This window comes from Rutilus rutilus (genome assembly GCF_951802725.1).
Source record: "Rutilus rutilus genome assembly, chromosome: 11".
NCBI classification, from domain to species: Eukaryota; Metazoa; Chordata; class Actinopteri; order Cypriniformes; family Leuciscidae; genus Rutilus; species Rutilus rutilus.
Genome location: NC_140216.1, coordinates 33,197,038 through 33,218,144, shown reverse-complemented (window position 1 = coordinate 33,218,144; position 21,107 = coordinate 33,197,038). Strand labels below are relative to the sequence as shown.

The following is a 21,107-nucleotide window of genomic DNA, read 5'->3' as shown; positions in this document are numbered from 1 at the left end:
TTAGTTCACCCAAAAATGAAAATTATCCCATAATTTGCTCACCCTCAAGCCGTCCTAAGTGTATACGACTTACTTCTTTCAGCAAACACAACTGTTATATAAAGTTATATAAAGAAATATATGCTGGCTCTTCCAAGCTTTATAATGGGATTTTATAATGGGACTCTGATTGTGTTTGACTGAAAGAAGAAAGTCATAAACACATAGGATGGCTTGAGTGTCAGTAAATTATGGGATAATTTTCATTTTTGGGTGAACCAACCCCTTTAAGTCACACTTAAACTTAAATGAATGTGTTAAAATAACAAAATGATCAGAACAAGTAACATTTGTTTTAAAGAAAGATAGCAAACCATACATTTTAACATAATGTGTGTGTGTGTGTGTGTGTGTGTGTGTGTGTGTGTGTGTGTGTGTGTGTGTGTGTGTGTGTGTGTGTGTGTGTGTGTGTGTGTGTGTGTGTGTGTGTGTGTGTGTACTAAAACAAGGTCAATGCTCTCATTCACTTTTGTCATTCATTTGATTCCTTTTCATTTACGTGCATATGAAGTCACCTCATCATGGGACATCAAATCCGTACTGGTTTACTCTGACCTGTTACTCTTACCAGTTACTCAGGTCATTATTGCATATTGCACATTTCTATGATGCATCACTGTATTGTATCATTTTTAAATATGCCTAGTGGATTTTGTAATGCTTGTATTGGCAGCCTAATTTTTCAGTGTTTTTTATTTATTTATTTTTCAGGCTGCGTTGCCGCTTCTCTCAATGATAAATTCCTGTACTCGGGTCCAACTGGGTGATGGGTGAAGCCTGACCTCGTAATGTCCAGCTGACTGTATCATCTTTTATGGGTCGTCTAGTTGTGATGCTGTCGTGTCGTGTGATTTTCCATGTAGCAGCACAAACATCACGCAGATGCAAGCTAAGGTGCAAGGCAAAACACGTTGTTGATCGCGATCTTGAGCGTTGACGTGTACCCCGTTTCCTCTGTCCGATTGGTCACCATCGACATCGACGTAATAATGTAGGCGTGTCACTGTGCAAGAACGCAAACTTTAAAGAGTTGTGAACGCCAGGGCTCAAGACAGACCCAGACTGAATAAAGAAATTCACACGAGGATATAACTTTTAGATACACGTCTTTGTTTTGTACATTGACAACGTTTGTTTTTGTTTTTAGTTCAGATATTAAGGTTTTCCAAGATGAAGTTTGTAAGATTTATAATGAGGAATGCTGCTATGCTAAATGTACCAAAACATATCGATTACTACGCGAAATTTTCTCCATCGCCGTTGTCAATGAAGCAGTTTCTGGATTTCGGTGAGTTTAATTTTAAAATGTTTTTCGTTGTTGTTGTTGTTGTTGTGTGCAAACGATGAATAGTAATGACATTTGCCATATGCACGTGCTTTGCAAGGATAGATGATAAATTATTTTTATTTTTAGATAATTTGAATGATATCTTTATGTAAAAATTATATATATAATTATACTTTATAAAAAAAAAGTTTCAACAACAAACTCTATCGTAGAATGTGCTTAACGCCCGTGAACGCGTTCAACTGATGGGGTAACCATAGTAACATTTCGCTGTTAGCGGACTGACATTATTTGTAACTTTATTATAGGTTTATGTCAAAAATGCTAAAATGTATTGTTAAAAATATTTTAAATATTTTAGCTTGTGCTATAGGGACGCCAAAATAGCCTATAATGTGTGCACGAAACGAACCTCAAAATAAATTACTGACAGATAAAAAAACACAAATAACTTGTAAGTCATTCAGTAGGCTAATTGCTGTTCAATACATAGGATTTACGTTTGTTCTTGCTGTTATTCCAGTTAGTTTATCGCTGATGTTTCTGTCACGTTCTCTTTGCAGGATCCACAAATGCTTGCGAGAAAACATCTTTCGCTTTCATCAGACAAGAGCTTCCCGTGAGACTAAGTAACAGTTTGAAGGAGATCAACCTTTTACCTGACCAACTGATAATGACACAGTCCGTTCAGCTAGTTCGCAGCTGGTAAGTTCATGTTTTGGAGTATCAGACAAAAAAAAAAAAAAAAAAGACCAAAAAAAAAAAAAAGTGTCTTATAGTTTGAGTAAACAGACATAAAAGAAAAAGATGAATCATGTCAAAGTATTATCTAATACATTGCTGAACACATTAACCCATTAAAATGGTGTATTTTTCACGCGTGCATTATGTAACTTGTCCTAAGTGAACGATGAACTTTGCCCTAGTTCCCCAGCCTGAAGTTTTCGAAGAATCTTCTAAGCCTCGATACGTTACACCACTCTGAAGATTAAAGTACAGAGCTTCATCCTGTGCTGTTATATATATATATATATATATATATATATATATATATATATATATATATATATATATATATATATATATATATTAATACAGACACTAGTGTCACTTGTTTACTAGAAGGCTGTCTGAGGGGACGATTATGCAACGGATATGGCGGTTAACTTCAGAAAGTGAAATTTGAGAAGGTGCAACGTATAGCTGTGACGCGCAGACTTGTTTTCGAGAACAGTATGTTCTACTGTACACATGTGTTACCGCAACGCGAGGAGGAGGGAGTGGTGGTAACATTTTATAAACAAAGCAGGGGGGAAAAGTCATTTCATATTCAAAAGAATATCTAAAATACAAATATTATATTATAATACTCTATGTGAGAGCCAGTGTTATTTTAGTATTATTTGTATAGGCTACTACTATAATAGTATTCATTGATATTTTAATAATAATATTTATGTTTTTTTTCAATTAGCATTCATTTATTTTATTTCAGTTTTAATCATTTTAGTACTTGCTAATCTAATATTTATATTTTATTTAATTTGAGCTTTATTTCAGTACTTTATTTTATGATTTTAGTTAACAATAATAACATTTAGTTAATAAAACAACACTGGTGAGTTCTTAGAAATGCTAAATTTGTCAAACATTGTGGGTGGAGGGTCTTATTGGAGACAAACTCTGACTCTCACATAAGGAATTTACCTTGGTATTGAAGCTTTCAGCACACACATATAATAAGACTCATAATAACATTTAAGAATAACATAAAAAAAAGTATCAAGATAAGAAAATAAGGACTAAACAGAACAAACAAACAAAAACAGCAAAATAACTGAAAAGCATCCAACCCGGCCCACATCCAAGTGAAGAAGCCACGCTCATGTCCAAATACGTTGTGATTTATTCTTTCCTGCAGCCAATTCTTACAATTTTATTGGTCATGTCAATCACAGTACTGATTTCCTACACCAAACACTGATCCCTAAACCTGCCCGTCACTATAAACTTAACAATGACATTAGGTGCAGGGCAGGATTTCTGATGAAGTGGTTTGGAGGGGAAAAATCATGCTTCCTCATTAACTTTGAAAGGAAGAAGCATCAAGAAAACCCTTACACATTTACTCCTTATATGACAGACCGCACTGAAACCCACTCAAAACCTACCCTTACGCCTAAAAAACCCTTTTAATCTGGGACTTGCGTACTGAAACAAACCTAAAACCAACCCTTACGCCTGAAAACCCGTTCAATCGGAATCCTCAACAAATCAGGTTTGGTCCCACTTGGATGTGGACGGGTTGGATGTCTACTTGATTGGTTGCACCATCTTGGTAGTGTACAAGTTAACCTTTCATCCTGTTTGTTTTCTCTCTCTTACCTTCTCAGGTTTGTTCAAAGCCTGATTGACATCCTAGAATTCCAAGACAAGAGTCCCAATGACCCTAGAGTTCTTGAAGAGTAGGTTCTTCAATCTACATACACATCCAACATGAACATTAAAGCAGTAGTATTAAAACAAAACAGCAGGATTCATGGTGTTGTTTTGTTCTTTGTCCCTAAAGTTTTGTGGAAGCTCTGGTGACCATTAGGAACAGGCACAATGATGTGGTACCCACCATGGCCCAGGGTGTCATTGAGTATAGGGATGCATTTGGGGCAGACCCTGTGACATGTCAGAACATTCAGTACTTTCTGGACCGCTTTTACATGAACCGCATCTCCATTCGCATGCTCATCAACCAGCACAGTAAGTAAATCTTGTCCTAATACCTGGACTTTCTGTCAGCACTTAAAGTCAGCACTTTAAATGCGCAGGTCATTAGATCTTGAATAATCCGGCCTGTTCCTGTTTGAGTCAATTATTCACTGGCTATGCGAGAATGATTACCGCATGTAGTGCACCTCTAACCCTCTGTTCCCGTTTGTTTCCTGCTCTATCTCCAGCTCTGATCTTTGATGGCACCACAAATCCAGGACATCCCAGCAGCATCGGATGCATTGACTCCTGCTGTGACGTCACAGATGTAATCAGAGGTGAGTGCTTTAGTGCATACTGTAATACAAATATTACCCTAGCGACAGGTGCTAATGCAACATTAATGCCCTGTGTTCTGCTTCAGATGCATACGAGTGTGCCAGAATGCTCTGTGAGCAGAATTACCTCGGATCCCCTGAGCTGGAGCTTGCAGAGATAAACGGTGAGGAACAGACATTCTCCAGACTATGCATCAAATCACATTCCATCTAGTAACCTAATGTTCACAAACTACATTGTGTCTTATAATATTTGTTCTCTGTTGCAGCAAAAGACAAGTCGCAACCAATCGAGATATCCTACGTTCCTTCTCATCTTTACCACATGGTTTTTGAGCTCTTCAAGGTAGACATGGTGCTTTATTTCAGATTCACATGGATTGAAGAAATAATTATAGATTGTAAATATATCATTTTTTATGTCTCCCCCTCTCTAGAATGCAATGCGGGCTACTGTTGAGAATCATGAAACAAGCAGCACATTGCCACCAATCAAAGTCAAGGTTGCTCTAGGCAGGCAGGACCTGTCAATCAAGGTGCGTAAATGAAAGTTCAAGTCTTAAGAGAAATTTGGCAGAGAGAATCATTTTTATCTCGACCTATTACCTTGTGTGAGGTCACGCCGCCACCGCCTTGTTTGAATCATTCTTCTCAACCTGCCCTAGATCCAGCGATAACTGATAATAACGTTATGTAAACTCTCCTAAAGATTAATTTTCAAACCACCATTGATCAACTTTCAAATGAACCAGATCAGCTTTGACTAGTATTAACGATACGGTCGACCTTTGCCCTGCTTGGTGGCTAAAGAGCGCAACAAAGCAGACATTGAAATGCTATATCCATGCTACTTATACAACAGTCAATCTCTTAGTCCAGGGTTCCTCAAACCCGGTCCTGGAGGGCCGCTGTCCTGCAGAGTTTAGCTCCAACACTGATCAAACACACCTGAGCAAGCTAATCAATGTCTTCAGGATCACTAGAAACTCACTGTGCAGGACAGTGGCCCTCCAGGACCGAGTTTGAGGAACCCTGCCTTAGTCTTAGTCTTAATGACCCAACCCACACATATTTGTCATCTGATGTAATGCAGCTCAAAAAACACATTATTGTTCTCTAAACGTTCACTTTTTCATGTTCCAGATCAGTGACAGGGGTGGTGGCGTTCCTTTCAGGAAGATTGATCGACTTTTTAGCTACATGTATTCGACGGCGCCCAGACCTACTCTTGGTGACCACCAACGGACCCCAATGGTAGGAGCATAGCACACTCTTTAACACTTCATAATAACAGTCGTGTACAAATGTTTCAAACCTGCCCCGTTATTCCCTCAGGCCGGCTTTGGTCATGGCCTTCCCATCTCCCGCCTGTACGCACGCTACTTCCAAGGCGATCTCCAGCTTTATCCAATGGAGGGCTATGGTACGGATGCTGTTATTCAGCTGAAGGTAAGATCATAACATAAAGGGTTAGTTTGCATAAAGGTAGAAATGATGTTCATTCACTCATCCTCATGCTGTTCCAAACCCACACACTCTTCAAAAGGTCTTAAAATGTGTTTTCAGAAAACAAAATCTTTTTCACTTAGAGAACTGTTCACTGAAAGGTTCTTTGGGGAACCAAAAATGGTTCTTCTATGGCATTTCTATACGAAAACACTATTTTGGAACCTTTATTTAAAAAAAAAATTGTTTTGCCCTGTTTACCATGAAAACGAACATTATGCTGAACTTCTCCTTTTGTGTTATAAAAAAAGAAAGAAGGTCATACAGGTTTGGTACAATGAGTAAGCAATGACACAATCTGCATTTTAGGTTAAATTTCAAACGATCTGCGAGATGATCAATCATACTGAGAGTTTTTCTGACACTGACCTTATTTGTTGAGCTTGTACCTGTGCAAAACATCTTGTTAACTTTGGACATTAAATTACACTCTTCAAATCATTAATCCACAATGACGGTCTTCTGCCCACAGGCCCTGTCCACAGATTCAGTGGAGAAGCTTCCGGTGTTCAATAAGACTGCCTTGCGGCATTACAAATTCAACCAGGAAGCTGATGACTGGTGCGTCCCGAGCAAGGAGCCACTGAACTTGGCTGCGTACAAGTCTGCAAAGTGAACCACAGGAGTTGGTTGCCTTGAAGATATAACAAAGGTCTGCAAGAAAGGCCACCGTTGTGAATGCTCGCATTCCCTACCAAACTAGGGACCAATGACGGCATTTCCCAATATTCTTCGAGTATTGTTGTCTGGGAACACTTAAACTGCATGTGGCCAGAATTTAAGATGCCAAACAGTAGATTCCTTAGTATAAAAGTAAGTTATTACTGTGGTGCTGCTGAAGTAGGTGTTTTTCAGCAAAAGCTATCAGGCACGAAGAGTGTGAAGACCTGGAGGGGCGAGAGGTGATTAGATGCATGTGGGAAGTTATGTTGCAGAAGTCTGAAGAGAAGTTTGTGTATTGCAAAGGAGTAAAATACTGAAAGTAAAAGAAATGGATAGGTGAGATATGAGACATTTCAGAGGTCGGAGAAAATGGATGGATTGTCGTAAGTGTCAATTAAAAAAAAAGGCAGGCTGTGGCCAAAGATGCTGGAAGTTTTGAAATCATACTTGATGTGTGGTTAACACTTAGTATTATAAGAAAAGCATGTATGTTAATATCTATTAATAACACTGTGCTGTTTTGTTTCATTGTTTTATGAATGACCACAATATTTATCTTTGTTAAAAGGACCCTTGTTGTTTGAGATTTTTATATAAATGAAATAAATCTGATCATTTTTTCATCACGATGCATAAGCTGTTGTTATTGCAAGGAATTTGTAAGCATTTAAGCGAAAAAAAAAAAAAAACTAACGCATATGTGATTGTGTAATCGAGAACATGATGTACGGGAAAATGTGCACACACACACAGTTTAAGAAAACAAGCTAATCTGCATCAGTGTTTCCCAACCCTGTTCTTTAAAACACACCAACACCCACACATTTTCAAACCACACCTGATTCAACTCATCAGCTGGATAGTTGAGACTTTAAGACCTGAAATGGATGGGTTCATCCATTCAGCCTATACTGACAAAAAGTGGAGACGTGTGGGACTTTCGGTTTTTAGCTATAGAAAAACAGTCCATTATGTTGCTTAATGTTGCATGTTGTTTATCATATTATTTTAATTAATTTGCATAATCATAAACACATTAATTTGTATCTTAGACAGTTTAAACATTTACACATTATTTCATATATAAAAAAGAAAAGAAAAAATATTTTGACTTCAATTTCATCCAGATTTTTTTGTATTACTTTTTCATTTCTTAATTATTTTCTGTATTTATTTTTACATTTATTTTTATTCTTTTTAACTTTTATTTGTTAACTCTTTCAGTTTTCATGTATTTTTATATTCCTTTTTTTAATGTGTTTGTTTATTGTAATATTTATTTATAACCACCTGCTTTTATTTCCATATTTATTTACTATAGCTTACATTTATTTATTTTTATATTTTCGTGTGCAAACAGGGAGGTTTGGTCCTCCAAACATTCAAAGCACCGCTAGCCCTGCTTGTCCTGGTGGGGAAAAAAAAAAGGCTTTATGAGCATAATAGATTCATTTTATATGAAAGTTAAAAAATTCATACAGGGTATCATGGTGTTAAAGTGACCTAAACTTTTTACTCAGCCTCAAGTTGTTCCAAACCTGTATTAGTTTCTTTCTTCCGTTGAACACAAAAGAAGATAATATGAAGAATGATGGTAACCAAACAGTTGATGGACCCCACTGACTTCCATAATACTATGGAAGTCAATGGGGCCCATCAACTGTTTGGTTATCCATAGTCTTCAAAAAAATATTTTTTTGTGTTCAGCAGATGAAAGAAATTCATTCAAGTTTGGAATAATTTGAAGGTGAGCAAATGATGATTTTAATTTTTGGGTGAACTGTCCCTTTAACAAAGGTGTGTTTCTGAGAACAGGGCTTAAATAATGAGCTGGAAACACAACGCATGCAGCCCACGTACTGCTCTCTATCAGTCTGACCCGACCTGTTTATGGACTATGATTAAGATTATGCTGATATAGGTAAAATATAGTAGCCTACTTTGATTAGGCAGGTGGCCTCACTGTGGGATAGTAACCATGGCAATCGGTTACGCCTCTGTCATAAAAAGCAGTCGGATGGGACGTGAAAGGACACGACCCAAAACGCATCCATGCATGCACACCTTACGTAAACGCTTACACCCAGCATGCAAAACTAGACAGGGCAACTGAGCACTTGAACGCAAAAGATGATAGAAAGATTATTTGTGCGGCTTTCCAAAGACTTTTGAGTTGGGTTTAGTTGATCATATGCTAGTCTGGTTTAAATGGTTTAACCTTGTTTGAATGGGTTCTCTAAATCTTGAGTGATGCCCATAGTTTGGAAAAAAGCAACAATGGCATGGCTTTTAAGGCTATTGTGATTATTTTTAACAGGATGATAGAGATCAGTTCATCAACGTTTATGTTGCAAAATCCACAAATCAAATATGAAGAGAAAAAGATAACTAAACCACGGGCCCGTATACCATGATGGAAGTTGAACAAACTCAGGGTAGGAAGATTAGATTTGAGTTGACAAAACTAAACCAACCCAATCAGGATTTGTTGGTACCATGACGCTGATTATCAACTTTGTCAACTCAGGCTTTGATCCTAGTTTAGGAAATAACTATGGAGCATGTGCACATGAAAGTGTGACATCAGTAAGCGAACAGCCTATCACATGCTGTGAAACTATTCACTTCAGAATATTACGAGATTGAAAAATATTCAGAATTTAAATGCATTTACACATCAAGGAAAGAGATGTCTATGAAAAAGGGCAACTAAAAGAAAACTTCTTGCTATTTCAGTGCAAGTAAATGTTGTGAAGTTAGTTTATATAGTTGATAATATATGTAAGGGATAAATAATCCACGGTTAGCCATGCATTCAATGATTTTAATATTCATAGTGCCTAAAACTAAAGGACTACCGCAAACTAAACTGAAACATACCTGGCTATCCACCTAAACCTGCTTCATGGTATAGGCCCCAGCTATTGACTGACCCATTATGTTCAAAACTTTTGACTCAATGCTGCGCCCTACTGAGTGTAAGTGGAACTGCCGGACATGACCAAAGTTATAATAAAAAAAACACACACACAAAAAAACAGGTATTTACATAAAAGTTGTTATATATTGTCATAGTTACCCCAGAACTGCAAACACAGGATAAGTAATTCAAAGACGTTTAGTTGTTTAGGAAAAGACAATACATTTTACATTGAAAACTGATAAATCAATTGATCTTTCTATAATTTTTCTATAAAATTCAAGCACTTAATTACTTTACAAAAATCATCCCTTGGTAAAAAGCATAGCTAAAGTTCGATAAAAATAAATGCACATATGATGCTAGATGAAAATAAACAGTTAATTGCTTTTTTTGACTAACATTTAAAACCCTGAGACCAGACATGCTAAACACAATGGTAATTGCATTACAGATTGTATTGCTAATGGTCTGTTTCGATTGGTGGGAGCAATGATCAAGCAGACTCAGACGTCTTCTCACAGATCCAGGGCAAGGACATGTAGCACGGCGCATCATACCAGCTCTTTATAGCCACACGGCTTAAAACATTTGTTTTTATCATGTAGCCACAGTCTTCATCGATATGGTTGTTGGGTTCGCCATCTTCCCAGAAACTATAGAGGAAAAACAATGGGTTAGTCCAAGTCAGACATCATGCTTTCCTTACGGTCTGTTGGCTTTTAACAAGTGGAAACAGCATAATAAAAAAAAAATAAAAAAAAAAAGACAACGGCAAATTAAAGTGGTTCTAAAATCTGTTTAATAAGGTTTTTCTCAACTTTTTAAAAGGGACTTTTTTTTTTTCTTTTTTTTTTTTTTCTGTACAGTAAGTCCACATGTAACGTTAATGTCTATATTCTGTAGCACCCAAAACAGTTGTAATTTTACTTCTATATGACCATTTTATATCCTTATTAATTTTATAATAAATTTCTATAATTAATCAGGCTGCAATAAGAATTTTTACAAGTGAATGTCTAGATAACCGCTTTGCATAAATAAAATAAAATAACAGTCCTGGTTCCTGTAATTTCCCCTTTAATAATTACATAATAATTATTATCATTAAACACTGAGGATATATGAATAAAAAATGAGTGAATGCAAGATCTCTTTAAGAGGAAGAAGAAACAGGAAGAATGAGATGATTCAGTGTCATAACATGAGGCCATGTGTCCAAATGAGAAATGAAACTACTTTTCAGTAGTTTTAACTCCATGTGAGATATGTCATCTAGTACTGAAGCTTGGACTTCTAGTGTGAGAGCTTTAACTTGTTAAGTTCTTACCCTCCAACCAGTTTGGTTCCGTCCACCCAGTACCAGTCGTCTTCTACTTTTTCATCACTTATGCCAAACCAGTAAGCGTTCCAGTATCCACGGGGCAGCAGGTCCCATATGAACGTCTTTATCCAGTCAATAAGTCAAATATCATTCAAATCAGTGGGGGAAAAAAACACTTAGTAATCAATTTTAATGCCTCACATGGTTTTGGCTAAGATCCCTTCCTGTTTTGCATATTTAGTAGTTTCTGTTCTCTCTTTTTACACACACATATAGATGTGGACAGTCGGTGTTACTCGAGGTCCTTAGATGTTCTGCAATTATATCTGCGTACTTAAAGCGCAGTGAGATGCACAGCTCTCGTCTGTCCTCACCTGTTCCTCAGCCGTATGGATGATGGCCAGGTGTCCTCCGTTCTGCTTGCAGTACTTCTGACTGTCTGACCAACTCCTGCCATACCCTGAGATGTAGTAACAGCTGCCGTTAAAGAGCTTCCAGTCTTCAGGGCAGGGACTCTTCGTTGGTGCTGGAGTGGTGTGTGGTGCAGGGGTTGCCTCTAAAAAAGACCCAACAGTTTTGGACGTTATGAAATGCAAGAGATTGCTTGTTAGTAACACAAATGCATGCACTTGCACCTCACGAACCAAGCTTAGCGATTTTGTCCTTCAACTGCGACCGCTCTCTCTCAAGTTCACTCTTCTCTTTCTTCACAGTCTGCAGTTCTTCAGTCAGAGCCGTTACATTAGCGCAGCCCGTCTGCATGTGTGTTTCAGAAGCGCTGGGGAGGGAATCCTGATTAGAGGAATGGCCCTTACCTAAGAAAGAGGAAATAAAAGCAGATAAGGGATTTTGAGAAATAAAGATAGAAAGATCAAGTTTACAATGAAACTGATGTGTTTATGAGTTATAATTTTATTATAATTTGACTGTTTTACACAAGAAATGGACGTTTTTTTATTATGTGCTTGTGTTGATTATATATGGAAGATAAAGCAAATGAACTGTTTAATAGTTAGAAATAGTAACAGAATATACCAAAATGAGTCGAATGGAATCGAAAATAGAATTCGATCAAATTAAGAACTTGTGAATTGAAATCAAATCATTCTGGAAATACACTACGTGGACAAAAGCATTGTGGCACACACCACTTATTATTGAATTCAGGTGTTTCAATCAGACCCATTGCCACAGTTGTATAAAATCAAGCACATAGTCATGCGATCTGCATTTGCAAACATTTGTGAAAAAAGGGTTCACTGAAGAGCTCAATGAATTCAAGTGTGGTATTGTGATAGGATGCCACCTTTGCAATAAGTCAGTTTGTATAATTTCATCCCTGGTAGATTTTCCACGGCCAACTGTCTGTATTGGAAAATGGAAGCGTTTAGGAACAGCAGTGACTCAGGAATGAAGCGGAAGACCATGTAAAGTCACAGAGCTGCTGAGGTGTGTAAAAGTCACCATTAGTAAAAGACTAAAAAGTTCCAAACTTCCACTGGCAATAATATCAGCACAAATACTGTGTGGCGGGAGCTTCATGGAATGGGTTTCCTTCCCAGAGTGAAAGCTGTTATAGCTGCAAGGGGAAGGACCCATTTCATGTGAAGGTGATGTGGTGTGAAGGTCATGTGTCCCATTACTTTTGTCCAGTGTAAGTATCAATGTTCAGCCCTACTTGTTGATAAACACTATCACACCAAATTGCGCAAGTCATGTATATGAGAAAGGAGAAGTACCACTGTGAATACTTGTGACCACCAGGATCATGAGTAAGATGAGGCAGAAGGCAGTCAGGCATGCTGTTGCCACTTTGAATGGTTCTTGGCAAAATCGCTTTCCACTTTTACCCCCAGCGTTCTTAAATACTGTGGACAAACAAATAAAACAACGATTTACAATATAACAATTGTATAAAAACGGCCAAGTCTAACAATGCACTTTTTTACACAAAGTTAAACAAATGAAGCACGTTTACATAACATTTATTTGACAAGAAATAAAAGCTTTGGCATAAATCATAAACATTTATGGTTGGTGACATTTAACAACTGGACATTTATGGAGCATCCGAGGTTGAATAATTGCCCAAAAAGTTAACAAATGTTCACATTCAGGAAAGTGTAAAAAGTTATCCTTTAGAATCATCTGTTGAGAAACACATATTGGTCAATGTGATAGTGGTATGACCCTGGAAAAACAAACATCCTGTTTGAAGCACATTAGGGTGGCCAAAAATTATGTATCTGATAAAAATAGTATGCAACAAAACTTATACTTTATAAATAAAAATAAATAAAATCAACAATTTTAGCTTTTATATGACAATTGAAAAATAAATTATACACTTAAACAATCTAAAACCACTGAGTCTTATTTTTTTATTATTCTTTTACAAACTTTCTTACAAGGTATGGAGAAATACAGGCCTTATTAATGTAAACATTAAATTCAGAATGAATGTTTGTACATTCAAAAAAAGATATACTTAATGTCTAATGAGTACATTTTATTTATAAAGCACATTTAAAAACAGCAAAGCTGACCAAAATGCTGAATAGAGAAAAAAAAAAGACTCCAACAGAATAATAAAAACAACACAAACTTAAAATGCCTGGCGAGATACGCTTTCAGCTTATTTTAAAAAAGATAATAGAAGGTGCAAGGCGGATGTCCAGTGGAAATTGATAAACGGGGACAGCACCTGAAAAGTCCCATGCAGAAGCATATACAAGTTAAAAAGATGCGGGCCCAGAATAGAGCCCTGAGGTACTCCAATAATAATAAGAGTTGAGAATGAGGAAAACGTACCCAACACTAAAAAAGACCTGTCTTTAAGACATGAACTAAGACATCATAAGGAAGTACCCTTGATACCAATCAAATGTTCTAAATGCCAAAGAAGAATATTACGATCGACAGTATTAAAGGCAGCAGTAAGATCGAGTAACATCATTGAACAAATTGCTAAAAAATCACTTTATCATCAAAAAACATTAAAATATTTTTCACAAAGTTCAGCCAAGGGTTCCACATGAAATTGGCGACCTGGATTAGTTATTGAATTAATCATGGAGAATTGAATTAAATCTGAGAAATTTTTAAACAGTCTTTAAAAACCTCAAAGGACACAGTTAGACGATCATGCTTCCATCTCCGCTCTGCTTTATGACAAGCCTGTCTGAGAGTAATGAGTATGATCATCCAACCAATAATAAGATTTAGGCTTTGATTGTTTCAGCTTGAAAGGAGCAATTGAATTTAAAATTATAGAGCAAGATGATTAAAAAGAGAATTCTAAATTCCGAGTCTAAATTCTGAAGGGATGCAAGTCATGCATCACTAATACTATTGCTCATACCAAAGGGTTTGTGATTTGAATCTCCTTACCCTAGCCTAAATATAAAACTTTGCCACATAAATGTAAAATCTAGTGTTGAAATGTTTTAATCAATGTTTGAACTGTTCAACCAAATGTCAACCATATATGATTGTTAAAAAAAACATATATAAAATCAACAATTTTAGCTTTAATGTGACAATTTGTACGTATTATACACCTTAACTCAATCTAAAAGCACTGATTTAAATTTTCTAAATTCTAAAATAATATTTCGGGGTTTTTTTAAGTTTTTTTCAAACTTTTCTTGAAGAAACACAGGCCCTCACTACACACAGTGTAAATGTAAACATCAAGATACAGCACATGCATGTGTCCAAGTTCTGATTCTCATACCTGAATATTGCACCTCTCGACTGCTGTAGTCATTGTCAGGCTCGCCGATCAGACTGTTGTGCATTTCCTCTCTGTTTGCAGACATTGCTCTCGTATTGCACGCTATCCCTCTGTTCACTGCAGCAGTTGCTCAACTGCAGGGGTGTTTTTAAACAATATTGTGTCCGTGTGCTGTGACGTGCGATTGGTTGACATTGTAGTTCTCTGTATCTCATTAAAGATCCAGATGTTTGTTTAGTCAGAGAACGTCATAAGCAATTCCCCCCCAAAAAATTAGCTGACACAAATATTCTGAGATGTTTTCTGTAAACCAGCAGCTTATGACTCATAATGATTGAATAGCCACTCACATATTGTTTTAATACATAAAGCTGCAGTCCGTAACTTTTTATGTACAAAATGTAGGCTACTTAATAAGCGAGTATGTAGGCCTATCCATTTTCCAAACCGTGTTTTTGTCTTATTCTGAATCACTATGGCACAATAAGTGTTTATATTCTAAATATTTTAGTCCGCTGCGTGAGTCGTCATTGACATAAAGAAGTAGCTCCGGCTTCAATGTTCTTCCGCAAGACGCATGCAGTTCTGTTTATTTATTTTTCCAGAGAGCTTTTTCTTACTTTTCCCTTTCTTTCCCTTACCCAATTATCAGTATGAGCATAACAAATCCTTGAAAAAATATGAATGGAATGGAATTATTGAATAATAACCTCATAGGCTACTAAACGTATTAAAACAGCTTGACTCGCATGTCTTTCTGTCCCAATTTTGTACTCCATCAATCTAAAAACATTAATCTGTCCACAAATCCCTCATCAACAAATGTGCACAAAAACCTTTGAACATTACAATGACACAGATCACTATTTTCCAGAGACACAACATTAGTGCATTAACCTCAAAACTGTTTCAACTGACTACATCTTCCATGTGGATATTCGGATGCCAGATAACAGTTTAAATAACAGTTGCCAACTATTCTGATACATGCTTAGCAATTACTGTGATTTAAACAAGTAGAATCGATCATTACATCCTCACCTTATTATCTTAGTCCATATTTAAATGCAGAAAATTTGTTCAACCAGCGTTGCAGCCGTTCCCTCTGGCACTTACAGCTTGTGTTCGTGAAAGTTGGGGTTTGGTGGCATGCCTGAACTAGTTGATAAAGGTAATACTATTGCTCATACCAAAGGGTTTGTGATTTGAATCTCCTTACCCTATAGCCTAAATATAAAACTTTGCCACATAAATGTAAAATCTAGTGTTGAAATGTTTTAATCAATGTTTCAACTGTTCAACCAAATGTCAACCATATATATATATATTTTTTTAACAATCATATATCTAATCAACAATTTTAGCTTTAATGTGACAATTTGTACGTATTATAGCCTACACCTTAACTCAATCTAAAACCACTGATTTAAAATTTCTAAATTCTAAAATAATATTTAGAGCTTAAAAAAAAAAAAAAAAAAAAAAAAAAAACTTTCTTTAAGAAACACAGGCCCTCACTACACACAGTGTAAATGTAAACATCAAGACACAGCACATGCATGTGTCCAAGTTCTGATTCTCATACCTGAATATTGCACCTCTGGACTGCTGTAGTCATCGTCAGGCTCGCCGATCAGACTGTTGTGCATTCCCTCTCTGTTTGCAGACATTGCTCTCGTTTTGCACGCTATCCCTCTGTTCACTGCAGCAGTTGCTCAACTGCAGGGGTGTTTTAAAGGGCACCTATTATGCAAAATTCACTTTTACATGGTGTTTGAACATAAATGTGTTGGCAGCGTGTGAGCAAATCCACCCAGTGGTTTTTTTTTACAATCTCAATAAATCATAAGCACTGTCTCAGAATGAGCTGTTCTCTATGGAAGCTTGTTTCCGCCACTGAATAAAACATTTTAAAAGATAATTGCGACTTTTTATCTCACAATTGCGAGATATAAAGTCAGAATTGCGTGAAATAAAGTCAGAATTCTGAGACATAAAGTCAGAATTCTGAGATATAAAGTCAGAATTGCGAGATATAAAGTCAGAATTGCGAGATATAAAGTCGCAATTGCGTCTTATAAAGTCAGAATTCTGACTTTTTTTCTCGCAATTGCGACTTTATATCACGCAATTCTGACTTTATATCTCAGAATTCTGACTTTATATCACGCAATTCTGACTTTATAACACATAATTGCGAGTTTATATCTCGCAATTCTGACATCTTTTCTCAGAATTGTGAGATATAAAGTCCAATTCTAAGGGGAAAAAAAGACGTACTTTTTTTTTTTACCTTAGAATAGTTTATATCTCACAATTCTGACTTTATAACACATAATTGCGAGTTTATATCTCGCAATTCTGACATCTTTTCTCAGAATTGTGAGATATAAAGTCCAATTCTAAGGGGAAAAAAAGACGTACTTTTTTTTTTACCTTAGAATAGTTTATATCTCACAATTCTGACTTTATAACACGCAATTGCGACTTTATATCATGCAATTCTGACTTTATATCTCCCAATTGCGTGATATAAAGTCAGAATTCTGAGATATAAAGTCAGAATTACGTGATATAAAGTCGCAATTTTGAGAAAAAAAGTCAGAATTCTGACTTTATAACACGCAATTGTTACTATTTCACGCAATTCTGACTTTATATCTCACAATTCTGACTTTAAAACACTGACTTTTTTTTTTATTATTTTGTGGCGGAAACAAGCTTCCATAGTTCTCAGATTCAGTGCAATGTGACGTAGAATTGCGCAAGCCCCTCCCACGACTCCTTGATTGACACTGCTGTTTGAGCCTAGACCCGCCCTGAGTGAGCTGGACACAGAGTCCGCCATTGTTTGAAGCTGGAGCAGCTCCTAAGCGATTGAGGTGTGCTGTTGTTGGATGTAAGAATGAACATAGCAGTCTTCATTTACTCTCGTTGTTACTCGAGGATGGATCTGTACTGTTTGTGATCCAGCTTACAGTCTCCAGAGCGACAGGACTAACTTACTGACCACGGCAGAACTGAAAGTGAGAGCGCGCACTTTATGACAGCTCATCGAGTCGTTTTACGGATATAAGGTTTACCAGTTTATTTAGCACCCACTGAAAAGGTGTGTATATATTTGTTTACTGTTAGTTGTAACAAGTGTTTTGTGTACTTCGCTGTGTATGTTGTTGATAATGAAAGGGAGAGAGAGAGAGAGCTTATGGATAAGACTTTAATACGCACTTCTTATACTGTGTTTATTCAGGTCTTACAGTGATTCTCTGGAGTAAAACTAACGCTCATCTTTTGTGTGATGTACAATAAACTTCACTGAACTCATCAGTATAACGTTATTTTGGTCATCATTCGGACGGGGTTTGCTACAGCAAGCTTGTATTAATAGTGGATAAAAGCAGATGACAAATAAGTTATAACCATAATTAAACTACACTATACCTGTTCTATCTCATACAGCATATATTCTCTGGCTCTGTGGGCATTATTGTCCGACGCCGAGTCGAAATGAACACCTCAACTCAGAGTTTCTGTTGAGATTGTCCTTCTGGTTCTTCTGAGCGCGAGCTCGTGAGGCTCCGCCCCCTGGGCCGTGCAGCAGCAGTTAATTTGCATTTAAAGGGCACAGTCTGAAATTCGCGTCCGAAATTTTCACACGTTAAAAAAATAAATACGACCTCACGTTATGTCAATCACGCTTGTACACTGCCTCCGAAACTTTCGTCCGGGGTTCGATTTTCTGCGTTTTTCGCATCGGTAGCAAGTATTTTGAATGGTGTTTTGACAATTCAGAACCACCGAATCACGAAAGCGAAAAAACGCATGCGATAATTTCGGACTCAGTATGCAAGGGCCTTAAAACAGCGCGTTTTTCTGAGCCCCCAAAAAAATGACAATTTAAACATGCTGTAAAAAAAATGATCTGTTGGGTATTTTGAGCTAAAACTTCACATACATACTCTGGGGACATCAGAGATTTTACATCTTGTGAAAAGAGTCATAATAGGTGCCCTTTAAAACAATATTGTGTCCGTGTGCTGTGATGTGCGATTGGTTGACATTGTAGTTCTCTGTATCTCATTCAAGATCCATTTGTCTGTTTAGCCAGAAAATGTCATAAGCAATTTCCCCAAAAAAATCAGCTGACAAATATTCTGAGATGTTTTCTGTAAACCAGCAGCTTATGACTCACCCTAACTGTAGAATGAACAAAAGGGGTGGCTGACCGCACACTGATCCACTCAAGACTGGAAAAGTCTACATTATTTTATAAATTGCATCGTGCAAAAAGTGCAAAGTGCATGTGAGTTAAAAAACAAACAGACACCAGCAAGCAAACGTTTCAGCACATTGCCATCTTCAGTGCTCACTTAGCAAACAACATTCACCCTTTTTAAGCAGGTCAGCAAGTAAGGCTGAATAATACAATTATCTCAGATAAACCTTAATTATCACAAGTAGAATTCCAAGCAAGTTCCATCTTGCACACATATAGCAGAATATTACAGATATACAGCTTCAAAAGATGATACAGCATTACAGACAAAGCAAAAAAAAAAAAAGTTGTAATAATAATTATTTTACAAAAAACAAGAAAATTCAAGTTCTTCATTCATACCCTCAGGAAATAAGGATTTAAGTTCAAAGATCCAAAAAGCCTCCCTTTGCTATAGTTTTCTATTCTCTATCTCCACCTCTTCTATGAGGTAGAATCCTCTCGATGCCCAGGAACTTCATGTCAGACAGAGAGTGGTTGGCAAACTTAAAATGACGAGAACTTGAAGATGTATCATCCTGTCTCCTAATGGCACTTGTGTGTTCAATCATTCTTGTGCGTAATGCATGTGAGGTTTTGCCAACATATAGTTGTGAACATGGACAAATGATAATGTAAATAACATTATGTACTCTTACAAGTTATCAATTGTCTAATCTTATAAGTTTTTAGTGTACGAGGATGTGTAAATGATTTACATTTAACATACATAGTACAGGAAGAACAATTGTGGAAAATTGCCCTGGGCATCGACAAGAGTAGTTGGAGAAGAGATGTAGGTGTCAGCATGAACAAGCTTGTCCCTCAAATTAGAGCTCCTCTTGTTTCTTTTATTCATAGTCAAATTTCTCTCCTCCTGTTTTTGTAAGATAGAAACCTTCTCAAGTGCAGCCACTTGTTAGGATAGCCCCGTGATTTAAAGTCCATGTACAAGCTCTGGGCTTTAGACTCAAAATCCTCTCTACCAGAACAAATACGGTGAAGTCTCAAAAATTGGCTATAAGGTAAACCACGTTTTAAGGGCATTGGATGAGCACTATTAGCATGAAGGAGACTGTTCTTAGCTGTGTCTTTTTCTATAAAGAGAAGAGACTATTTGATTATCCACAATTGATATAGAAGTGTCCAAGAAATTGACATCAGTGATCCCCACATGATATGTGAATTTGATGGAAGGCCTAAGACAATTCATGCACAAAACAAATGTTTCAAAATCACTTTCAGAACCTTTGTAAATGACAAAGCAATCATCGATGTATCTCTTAAGCAAAATAATGTTGTCCAAGAAAGGATTGTTGAAAACATCTCAGTCCTCCAAAAAACCCAAGTATAAATGAGCATAATCAGGAGCCATAGTGGCCCCCATGGCGGTGCCCTCAACCTGCAACCAAGCATCACAACAAACATTTTGTAGAGTTGCTAGACATTGCAGAAAATCAGCGGACTCTCAAATAACTAGGAAGGGAAGTGACTAAAGGTCTCAAAACAGAATCAACAAAATTTGAAAGAGGTTCAGTGAGACTATCGTTTCCTGCTACTATAGGTCGTCCTGGTGGATTGACCAAACTCTTATGTACCTTAGGTAAGATATCAGAAAATAATTGATGAACATGTGCTTCCTGAATAAATTTCTCGAGCTCACTTTGAAACCGATTTGTAGGATCTGATGGCAAAACTCGGTAATAACTAGTATTGTTGAGTTGACGAAGATAATTCATGATTCATGCATGATTGCAGAGTGCTCGAGGCATAATCACCAAACCGCCTCCTTTATCAGCAGGTTTGATGACAATGTCTTTATTCCTACACAGTTCATCAAGAGCTTCTTTTTCAGAATGCGTCAAATTTGACTTTTTGTTCCGAAATGATGCCTGCTCAAATAAATTAGTCACATCCCTTTCCACTAGCCTACAATGTCTCAATAGATGGATTAGACACAGGTGGACAAAAGGTGCTTATAGGCTTGAATTTCACTCGACCATTGTGGTTATACATATTCAATTGATCAACTTTGTCATTTTTGTACCAACATTTCAATCTTAATGTCCAGAAAAACAATTTTGGTGACAAAAGGATCTGTGGCTTTAGTTGGAACAAAGCTTAGACCTTTGTTCAGAAGACTTACTTCTTGTGGATGTAATTCTTGACCAGTAAGATTGAAGATCAAATTGTCTTTAGGCGAGTCCCCCTCTTCCGAACTGGTTGTTGAGTATCTCCTCTTACTCCCACGTCTCCCACGACGGGTGGTAGGGGTCTTCTGCGAAGTGGGTATTTGCGTGCCGTTCCTGGCGTGATCTAAAAAAATCCACTTCAC

At 36.9% G+C, this 21,107-nt stretch overlaps 2 protein-coding genes across 4 annotated transcripts; one reads left to right on the top strand and one right to left on the bottom strand.

Annotated features, from left to right (window-relative positions):
- Nucleotides 1-873: 873 nt before the first annotated feature.
- pdk2b (pyruvate dehydrogenase kinase 2b) lies at nt 874-7,160 on the top strand. Its single transcript, XM_084422735.1, has 11 exons — nt 874-1,327; nt 1,891-2,032; nt 3,721-3,792; nt 3,897-4,081; nt 4,279-4,368; nt 4,455-4,532; nt 4,638-4,714; nt 4,806-4,904; nt 5,512-5,622; nt 5,704-5,817; nt 6,347-7,160. Exons 1-11 carry the CDS (start codon nt 1,210-1,212, stop codon nt 6,488-6,490), a joined length of 1,230 nt encoding a protein of 409 aa, XP_084278861.1. The 5' UTR covers nt 874-1,209; the 3' UTR covers nt 6,491-7,160.
- Nucleotides 7,161-9,565: 2,405 nt separating this feature from the next.
- On the bottom strand, nt 9,566-16,244 carry LOC311299211 (C-type lectin domain family 4 member D). 3 transcript variants are annotated; one of them, XM_084422664.1, is made up of 7 exons: nt 15,559-15,653; nt 14,518-14,721; nt 12,521-12,649; nt 11,426-11,596; nt 11,156-11,337; nt 10,788-10,903; nt 9,566-10,113 (listed from the first exon to the last, which is right to left on the bottom strand). In XM_084422664.1, exons 2-7 carry the CDS (start codon nt 14,600-14,602, stop codon nt 9,954-9,956), a joined length of 843 nt encoding a protein of 280 aa, XP_084278790.1. In that variant the 5' UTR covers nt 14,603-14,721; nt 15,559-15,653; the 3' UTR covers nt 9,566-9,953. The 3 variants fall into 3 exon arrangements, with proteins under 3 accessions (XP_084278790.1, XP_084278791.1, XP_084278792.1); XM_084422665.1 differs by having other exon boundaries at nt 14,518-14,688; nt 15,559-15,641; XM_084422666.1 differs by lacking the exons at nt 14,518-14,721; nt 15,559-15,653 and adding an exon at nt 16,103-16,244.
- Between the last annotated feature and the right edge of the window lie 4,863 nt (nt 16,245-21,107).